The sequence below is a fragment of the Lactuca virosa genome, chromosome 1 (assembly GCF_052849685.1).
Source record: "Lactuca virosa cultivar CGN04683 chromosome 1, Lactuca_virosa_CGN04683_v6, whole genome shotgun sequence".
NCBI classification, from domain to species: domain Eukaryota; kingdom Viridiplantae; phylum Streptophyta; class Magnoliopsida; order Asterales; family Asteraceae; genus Lactuca; species Lactuca virosa.
Genome location: NC_136426.1, coordinates 24,981,236 through 24,991,131, shown reverse-complemented (window position 1 = coordinate 24,991,131; position 9,896 = coordinate 24,981,236). Strand labels below are relative to the sequence as shown.

Below are 9,896 nucleotides of genomic sequence, written 5' to 3'. Positions count from 1 at the left end.
CGTGGTCTTGATAGACCTGAACATCTCTGGTATCTCAGCTCGGATGGCCGCGACCACCTCCTCGTGAATCAGCCTACGGATCTCCTCATCACTGGTACCACTAGTGCCACTGCCCCCTGGGTGATGGCGCGTTCCAACCATGATGTCTCTGAAATACAACACAAAAGGAATCAGAGACTCGCTCGAGTATATTCGCACTCGATACTCGACCCTACTTGCTCTCTTAGTACCCAAAGGATTCTTACTTAGAGTGCGCACTGCTCCGGTGTCTTCAGTAGTACGGGCCCTATACTACTGTCCACACCGCATCAGTATTCACACTAAGTCCTCCTCCTTGGATCCCAGGTCACCAGTACTCCATATCTCACTAAACTCAGGCTACTCTCTAGTAAACCACTCATAAGTTCCTCGCTGCTACCTACTTACTCTCGAAGCATCTCATAGTAGCAGTAACTCCTAGGCTAAGGCATCACAGATCAGGCCACTCTAGTCCTAATAGTAACACCTAGCCTACTCTAGCATGCATATCATAACATAACACATCTTATAACACATAATGTAAGGGTATTTTGGGAAATCACCGTTTAGGCGCTAGCTGATCGTACACACTGCTCTGCCCTACTCTTTTCAAAATCTTTTTACTCTTTTAGAAAATTTGTTTATTTTATGAAAACTTTCTCAATTCCTCAGTTTGAGTTCAGATTCATCCGAAGACGCACCCGAATCCCTCAAACCAAGGCTTTGATACCAACTTGTAACACCGTAAATTTCAAAACAATTTTTCGCTTTTTAAAATATAATTTCATTCATAAATATTCTCGAATTCCAATGTATCACATATCAAATCCATAAAAACACATCCCAAGATCATAATATATAAAACTCCAATAGTGTGTACTGATCATGCCGGCGCCTTCCCGCGATCCTCACTGGTACCTGAAACACATAACACAAAACACTGTAAGCATAAATGCTTAGTGAGTTCCCCAAAATACCACACACAACACATATTAGCCACTCGAGGCTATAACTCTGTTTGACCCTCTGGTCAATATGTCTTAGTGGGACCCTCCAGTCCCATAACTCTGTGGGCCCTCTGGCCCTAACTCTGTGGACCTTCCGGTCCTAACTCTGTAAACTCTGTAACATACATAACATAAATCACATAGAAATCACATCATGCAAAAGCATACAAAATACTCTGTCACATAACTCTAATTACCACCCTAGGTAAAGTATAGTGAGAAGACTCACCTCGAGTAACTCGGTAAACCTCGAACTCTGAAATACTGCACTAGCCTTCACCTAATCACATAAATAAATTCTCTAATTAATACAACTTCTAAAGGCTAGGCCAACTCCTCTCTATAAGTTCTTTAAGAAGGGTAAAAGACCATTCTGCCCCTCTAATGGCTCATAAGTCCAAACACCGACTAATCCCTAAAAGTCAACAGAAGTCAACAGTCAACATTGACCAGACTCGCCGAGTGCACTAGAGTGACTCGGCGAGTACATGCCTGCCTCCTCGTCCCTGGTCCTCACTTGACTCACTGAGTCAACCCTATACTCCCCGGGTCGTTACAGATCGCGAATCACGGGGCAACCCGACTCGACTCGTCGAGTCCCTTATGGACTCGACGAGTTCCTCCCATGAAAACTCTCAAAAGATCTCTTGAGGTCAGATCTGCTTCACCAAACAGTAGATCTATCCTTCTAACATTCAAAAGTCACGTAAAGGTGCAACCTTTACGTGCATGCAACCCATATCAAGCCTCAAATGGAGAAATATCACTAGAAATGGCAACCTAGTCTCCAATTGCTTATTTGCTTGCAAAAAGCTAGAAGGTAGTGACTCTATGGACCTCTCAAGGTCCAGATCTGATATCATCAACACAAAGGGGACCTCATACTCACTAGATCTTATAAAAAAGGGAGGTAAAAACCCTAAAATCATGAAATCTATCATATCAATACGCAATAGAAGGGATTATACCTCCAAAGACAATATCTCAAGATGACTAGCTCCAATCCAAGCTCCCTTCACGTTCTAGATGGATCCTCTCTTCTTTCTCTAGCAAAAATCACCCCAAAAGAAGATTATAAGCCCTTTCTTGCACTCAAGCCTTCCTCACTCTCTCTAGGGTTTCTCTGGAACAAGGTGGCCTCAAATGACGGCCATAAGGGCCTTTAAATAGGGCACAAGCCCCGAAAATTAGGGCTTCATTTAACAGCGAGGACTCGCCGAGTCCACGCATGGACTTGACGAAACCCTTCATTAAATCCAGGCTGGCAGAAGCGCGATTCCACTCGGCGATTCTGAGCGCCTACTCGCCGAGTCCCTTTCTAAAATTCAACAAAATACTTAAAATAAGATACCTGGGTATCCGGATGTTACAAACACGAGGCGTCGGGCGTCCCTTCTGGAGAATGGAGATGGACCGTTGACTACTCGATTAGAATTTAAAATCATCTCGTCTATCACTCTATGGCTATATCGATCGCTCACCAGTCATCGCTCTCTGCCTCTCTCGTCCGCTTCAGCTTTCAGCCTTCTCTCGCCCTTTCTCTCGTTAGCTTCTCCTATGTTCTTTCTTTCTGAATCGACCTCTACTACTCTAAAGTTGTAATAGTTTATCTATTGCAGTAAATCTGTTGTGTTAAAGTGAAGATTCAAAGGTGCCAAATTGGGATTGATTGAATTTGTCCTCCTGAAGTCCTAATCCTGTAATCCAGTAAGTTTTATCTATTATTTCAAATTTCTTGCATAACCTACTTAAAGTTTCGAAAATCTAATAGTGATTACCGGTTCAAATTTATGAAATTTCAGTTTTCTTATATAGCTTACTGCCCAGAGAAGTGAAATTTCGATAAAGGTTGCAGTCTTGTTGATCCTGAACTACACTAAGCAGTCTAAGCTTCATTAATTTTCTAGGTAATTCTTTTTTCCTATTTCTTGTAACTGTTCTGATTTATGATCAAAATAACTTTGATTGTTTTTATATAATCTGAAATCTGATATGTGAATTCTTATTTTGATTTTTCTGATTCTGAATGACTGCATGTATATAGTTTGCTAAAATGATTAGTTTTTTTAATTCTGATTTTTGAAAGTCTGATATGGTTTTCTGAATTCTAAATAATCTGTTGTATATAATCAGAAATTAAATATTGATATGTAAATTATGATGTTGAAAAAGTTATGTGTTTTTTATTTTTGAATAATATGCTGTTAGATTAATTTCTGAAAATCTAAAGGATACTATTTTTTTTTTTGTTTAGGTTGTGGATACGGATTGATAACTTCAAGTTGTGGATACGGATTGCTAAGTAACTTCAGGTTGTATCCTTCTTTGTTGTTACTACATTTTTGACTTTTAATTTTTTTTTGTGAAGTTTAAATATGATTCCTAGAAAACAACCATCTGGTGCTCAAAATAGAAAACGAAAACAAAGAGAACAAGATCTTACTAATAAATTACAAGGATCTTTAAATAAGTATTTTGTTAGAAGTGAAAATAATGATGAAAATTCTAATGATGTTGAAACTAATGATTTTGTTGATAATTCTAAAGGTCCAATTGAAACTTCTAATGAACCTATTGAAAATTCTAATGATCTTGAAAATAATGATTTTGTTGATAGATCTAGTGATATTAATATTTTTGATCCAAGAGTATGGGATAAGTTAGATTTAAAAATGAAAGATTTGCTTGTAGAAAAATGGCCTATTAGGGAAATTGAAAATAACATTTTTTTTTCCAAAAGATGCACTAGGTAGACATTTTTCTTGTGAATTTTATGTTCGTAAATTAAGAAATAGTGACTCTTATGATAGAAAGTGGTTGGTGTATTCGAAAGAACTTGATAAAGTGTTTTGTTTTTGTTGTAAGTTATTTAAAACAGCTCGATCTAGAAGTAATTTGGCAACCGAATGAATTAATGATTGGAAACATCTTAGTGAAAAATTGAATGAACATGAACATAGTTCTGAACACATGATTAATTTAAAAACTTAGACACAAACACGACTTAGGTTAAGGAAAAATTAAACAATTGATAAAGAGTTACAAGAAAGAATAATTAAAGATACTCAACATTGGAAATAAGTTTTGATAAAAATTATTGCTGTTGTAAAATGTTTAGCTGAATATAACTTGGCTTTTCGTGGAACTAATGAAAAAATATATGAGAAATCTAATGGTAACTTTTTAGGTATACTTCAAATGATTGCTGAGTTTAATCCCGTAATGAAACACCATTTTCAACTTATTCAAGATAAAAAAAATCATTTTCATTATCTTAGTCATAAAATTCAAAATGAATTAATTGAAATGTTGACATCCGAAGTAAAAAAATGCAATTATTAGAAAAATAAAAAATTCGAAATATTTTTCGATAATTCTAGATTGCACTCCGGATGCAAGTCGTAAAGAACAAATGACTTTGATTATTAGATGTGTTGATGTTGCAAGTGTTCCAATAAAAGTTGAAGAGTTTTTTTTAGAGTTTTTAATTGTAGAAGATACATCTGGTTTAGGACTTTTTAATGTGTTACAAAATGCTTTAAAATCTCTTGACTTGGATATAAATTGTATCCGAGGACAAGGATATGATAATGTAGCAAATATGAAAGGCAAACATCAAGGTGTACAAAAAAGATCACTTGATATAAACTCAAGAGCTTTTTATATGCGTTGTGGATGTCATAGTTTAAACTTAGTTTTGTGTGATATGACAAATTCTTGTCATAAAGCTAAAACGTTTTTTGGTACGTGTCAAACAATATATAATGTTTTTTCTAGCTCCACACATAGATGGAGTGTTTTACTTGATCATGTTGATGACTTAACCCTAAAATCATTATCTACTACTCGTTGGGAAAGTCACATTGAAAGTGTTAAAGCAATAAAAACTCAACTTTTTCAAATAAAAGAAGCATTAACAAAATTAGCTCAAGTGAGTGATGATGGTAAGGTTTGTAGAGATGCAGAATCACTAGTAAATGATGAATTTTCTAATTTTGAATTTATTTTAAGTTTAGTGATATGTCATGAAATTTTATATAGAATTAATTTGGTAAGTAAAAAATTACAATCCAAAGATATGATTCTTGATGTTGCAATAAAAAATTTAGCGGGATTAGTTAATTATTTTGAAAAATATAGGGAAAATGGGTTTGACTCTGCTATTAACGAGACTAAAGAAATAGCAGAAAATATTGGAGTTGAACCAAAATTTCCTATCAAACGTGTTTATAGTAGAAAAAAACAATTTGATGAAGTTCCAAATACCGAAAGAGAACATCATCTCAAGAAAATTTTAGAACGGATTATTTTATTGTTATAGTAGATATGACTCTAAATCAATTGAGAAGTAGATTTGAGCAAATGCAACATTTTGAATCTATTTTTGGATTTTTGTTTGATGGTTTAAAGTTAAAATCTTTATTTGATGATGAATTAAAAAAATGGTGTAAGAAACTTGAAACTAGTTTGACAAATGGTGAGGACCTTGATATTGATGAAAAAGATTTATTTATTGAGTTACAAGTTTTGCAGGAAATGTTGCCGGATGAAGCATACAAAGGTGAACTTCCTTGGATAGTCATTCAAATTATGGAGTTTGCAAAGGAAATGGACATGTTTCCCAATGTGTTGGTGGCATATAGGATTTTGTTAACGGTACCGGTCACGGTTGCTTCCGCGGAAAGAAGTTTTTCGAAATTAAAGTTATTGAAATCATATCTTCGAAGTACCATGACTCAAGAAAGATTAAATGAATTAGCAATTTTGAGTATTGAAAGTCAATTCCTACGAAGTCTTGATTATGATAAAATAATAGATGTTTTTGCTTCAAAAAATGCAAGGAGGCATCGTTTTAGATAAATTTTATGTATGCTTTTGTTTGTGTAACCTTGTTTTGGTTTGAATATAAAATTTATTTCACTTTTGCTATTTTTTTTAATTAAATAAATGCATAATTTAGAATCTCGCTCCGGACGTTGAAAATCAATGGACCGGCTCTGAATTCATGTAATTCTATAATCTATCATTTTATATCAAAACATTCTTTAAGAAGATTAGAAAGTAATAGATAAGAGACCTAATTTCTCGCTACCAAGGACATTACACATATGATGTTATTGGGGAGCTCAGGTAGAGCCTCGTAGTAGGTGATTATAAACTCCCCAAAACCCTAACTCACCCGTTTTCACTTTTTCCTTAAACTCCCAAAAACCCTAAACGAAGCTCCTCCTCATCTCCTCCTTAAGCCACACCATTTCTCTCGGACGAGAGCAAAGCTAATTCTCTGTTTCAAAAATGGTGGCTGACAAGGGTAAGAAACCCAAGATCCCAGAGAAAATCGTGGAAGAAAACGCCGAGCAAATCGATGGCGAACTTGTTCTATCTATCGAAAAGCTGCAGGAGGTCCAAGACGAACTTGAAAAGGTACTTCCTGTTATGTTCTAGTTCATCGATCTTCAATTTGGGTTTCAGAAAACCCAATTCATTTATCTTAAAAAAGGTCCGGAAATCATGATTCTTGCTTAACATTCTAATTGCATTTATTACAAATTTGATAGTTTCAAACTTATTATCGTTTTTATGATGTATTCTAGTTTGCGCTGTCAGTTGTCTTACTAAACATATGCACATTCGATTAGATTAAGTTGAATATGGTGAACTGGGAAACGTTGTGTATTTTAGCGGGGTTGATCGGAATATAATTCATAGATTGTTGTTTATCTGTATTCAGATCAATGAGGAGGCAAGTGATAAAGTATTGGAAGTGGAACAGAAATACAATGAAGTTCGGAAGCCAGTATATGATAAACGGAGTGAAATCATCAAATCAATTCCTGATTTTTGGCTGACTGCTGTGAGTGGTGTAATTTGATGTATTACATTGAGTAGTGAACAGTTTTCATAACTCAAATCTAATCTTGCTTGTTCGTGCAGTTCTTGAGCCATCCTGTTCTTTCTGATCTTCTGTGTGAAGAAGACCAAAAGGTTGAACCCTTAACACAATTAAAGAATTAGGGTAGTGTTTGGTATGATGGAAACGAGGAACGGAATGGTTCTTTCTGTTGCAATGACAAACGAGGGAATGGAACAGACCATTCTTGAAGGAACATGATTCCTTTCATTTTGTTAATTTTTATTCTCTAGCCATGGGGTTTTCTTTTCCATTCCCATTATACATGATCATGGAATGTAATAATTCATTTCATTATCTTGCTTACTCCATTACCTTGTACATTCCATTCCCTCGTCATTCCATCGAACCAAACAGATATGTTTTAGACACTGTAATATGTTGACTTTTTTCCGGTTGTACATGAATGCTAACTTGTTAAGTGATCATTTTGTTATAATTGTTGCTTTTAGATCTTCAAGCATCTAACTTCTCTGGAGGTGGAAGATTGCAAAGATGTGAAGTTGGGCTACTCAATCTCATTTGTGAGTAATATGTTAATGTCCTTTTTATGACACAAATGGAGAGATGACAGAACAAGTTGTTTTGTATTTGACATGCATTGTATTGAGATTCGGGCCAATGTCAACGGGACAAAAATAGAAACATTTTGTCCACCCAAAAAGACGTAAATGCCCTTTTCAACTCCTCATTTACAATAGAGCTAAAAAGCTTGTCCTGTTCCGTCCAATTCATTCCTTGTGGTAACAAATGTAGACTCTTCCATCATATCCATGTCTTTGAGAAGATACATTCAGTTGTATATCTTATTTTTTCAGAGAGTTTCATACAAATAATGGTTATGCAATTTTATTTACTTTTTTTCAGAACTTCAGTCCCAATCCATACTTTGAAGACACAAAACTCAGCAAGACGTTTACCTTTCTTGATGAGGGTACAACAAAGATTACAGCTACCTCCATAAAGTGGAAAGAGGGCATGGTATTATGTTTTTTTAACTTGTCTTATGTCTTGATTAATAATGTTCATATTATATTTGGGAACTTAGGATGTATTGGGGAAAGTCTCTTTTCCTACTTTTCTGCAATAAGTCGTTCTTTTCTTCTTTAAGCACAAAAGAAACACTTGCATATAGTTTAAAAAATTGTGTCATGTGATCAAAGTCCATTAAGTAAAGAAGAAAAAAAGTACATCTTAGTATATTTTGTTTGACTGAAGGGACTTCCTAATGGGGCTGCCCCTGAGAAGAAAGGAAACAAGCGGGCCCACGAGGAAGACAGGTTATTGACTTTTTTTATTTTTTTTATTTAATTCTTTATGGTGGATACACACTGTTTCTTGCCTAATTTTTGTATTTCTTGAATGTCTTGATGCAGCTTCTTTTCCTGGTTCAGTGGAACTCAACTGAAAGATGGAGAGGAAGAGATCCATGATGAAGTATTAATCTTTGTGTATTATAAATTGATCATTTTACATATTTTAATAAATTTAATGTTACAATCATTTGTATTTCACAGGTTGCTGAGATCATTAGGGAGGATTTGTGGACTAATCCCCTTACGTATTTCAATAATGTAAGATCCCTTGTTAGTCTTTGCTTATTTTGAGTTTAGAGATAATCAATGGATGTTTAATGGGCATAGTTGACTTTTTTACTTATTGCGTGTTCAAAAATTTTATTTGTTTTAGGATGCTGATGAAGAAGAGTTGGAAGGTGATGAAGAGGTAAAAGTTTGGTTTTTTTTCATGATAAATTCTATGAAATTAACTGAATCACTAGCACCAAAATAACATTTGGTTAAATTTTCACTAGAATTAGGCCCTTTTTCCTATTAAATGCTATATGTATAAATGATGTTGAAAAATTACTTGAGAAAATGCTGATACACTTGAGGAAATGGAAGGAAAAAACAAATGAGGGTAAATCTGTAAAAAGTTGTTAACATTCTCTATTAAGTTCTTTGTGTGTTAAGTAAAAAGGAGCACTTTGTTTGTTTTTGACTTAAAGCAGGAAGAATGACTTAATGGACTGTTGTTGATTAGTTGGTTTTGGTATTTGACAGGAAAATGGGAGTGATGAATCTGAAGATGAGGGTGAAGAAGAAGAAGAAGATGAGGGTGAGGATGAATGAGTTGGTGTAAAGTTTTCAAGTTTAGTGGTTAGATATGCTTTAAGATATAACTGTGTGGACGTAAAGACAGATGATGTTTTTTTCGGTTCATAGGTCTATAATTAGATGTCATGTTAATTGTGTGAAGTTTCTAAGGTTAAATTTTGAGCTTTAAGTCAGCTTGATGCTGATCTAATGATCCCACAACTTATAACTTATACATTTAAGCTCATTAATGAAGTTAGACACTAGTAGTATATATTTTGGAAGAATTACCCATTTAGCAGCGTATGTATGGTTTCTTTTACCAAATATAGCCGTTAACCTGCTATATTTGATATTGGATGACTTAGAAATGAATGTTTAATGAAAATCTTTGATATGTATTGCTCGTGTTGGTCCTTTAATCTTTAATGATATTGGTATTCATATATGATTAGCAAAATAGCAAGTAGTTGCTATAAATACTACATATACTAGTTCATATTTTTTAATAACTAAAAGAAATGGATATAGCAGTTAGGGTTGAGCATTTGACCTGGTAGAATGGAATGGACTGGAAATAAATGGACACCAGAACCAGGCTATTCGGTTTGGTTCAACTAAATCGGTTCTCGGTTCTTTGGTTTTTGGTCCGGTTCAGGACAGGTTTGGTACGCAACATATCCTTAAAGAGCATGCTTACTTGTAGAACCGAACTAAAACAACCGGGCTGTTCGGTTTTCGGTTCTCCATTTACCGCTAAATCGGTTTTTGGTTTTTCGGTTCTTGGTTCGATTTGGTCTAGTTCTAGACCGATGCTTATCCATAATAGTAGTTATTCATATGTAAATAACTCATGAGCTATAA

General features: G+C 34.7%; 2 protein-coding genes across 2 annotated transcripts; both read left to right on the top strand.

Moving 5' to 3' along the window:
- Positions 1-3,051: 3,051 nt before the first annotated feature.
- On the top strand, positions 3,052-5,885 carry LOC145112105 (uncharacterized). The gene is made up of 8 exons (XM_079048319.1): positions 3,052-3,061; positions 3,280-3,337; positions 3,394-3,572; positions 4,144-4,212; positions 4,406-4,969; positions 5,067-5,076; positions 5,166-5,280; positions 5,436-5,885. Exons 1-8 carry the CDS (start codon positions 3,052-3,054, stop codon positions 5,883-5,885), a joined length of 1,455 nt encoding a protein of 484 aa, XP_078904445.1.
- Positions 5,886-6,132: 247 nt separating this feature from the next.
- Positions 6,133-9,319, top strand: LOC145153670 (NAP1-related protein 1-like). The gene is made up of 10 exons (XM_079075492.1): positions 6,133-6,449; positions 6,757-6,879; positions 6,960-7,010; positions 7,389-7,460; positions 7,804-7,917; positions 8,155-8,216; positions 8,313-8,373; positions 8,454-8,510; positions 8,626-8,661; positions 9,000-9,319. Exons 1-10 carry the CDS (start codon positions 6,321-6,323, stop codon positions 9,066-9,068), a joined length of 774 nt encoding a protein of 257 aa, XP_078931618.1. The 5' UTR covers positions 6,133-6,320; the 3' UTR covers positions 9,069-9,319.
- Positions 9,320-9,896: the final 577 nt, after the last annotated feature.

Coding starts and splice junctions, on each gene's coding strand:
- LOC145112105 (XM_079048319.1), top strand. Junction 4,213..4,405: donor ATCTAATGGTAACTTTTTAG/GTATACTTCAAA, acceptor CGATAATTCTAG/ATTGCACTCCGGATGCAAGT. Junction 5,281..5,435: donor GAAAAAAACAATTTGATGAA/GTTCCAAATACC, acceptor GATGGTTTAAAG/TTAAAATCTTTATTTGATGA.
- LOC145153670 (XM_079075492.1), top strand. CDS start 6,321: ATGGTGGCTGACAAGGGTAAGAAACCCAAGATCCCAGAGAAAATCGTG. Junction 7,918..8,154: donor TAAAGTGGAAAGAGGGCATG/GTATTATGTTTT, acceptor GTTTGACTGAAG/GGACTTCCTAATGGGGCTGC. Junction 8,217..8,312: donor CGGGCCCACGAGGAAGACAG/GTTATTGACTTT, acceptor GTCTTGATGCAG/CTTCTTTTCCTGGTTCAGTG.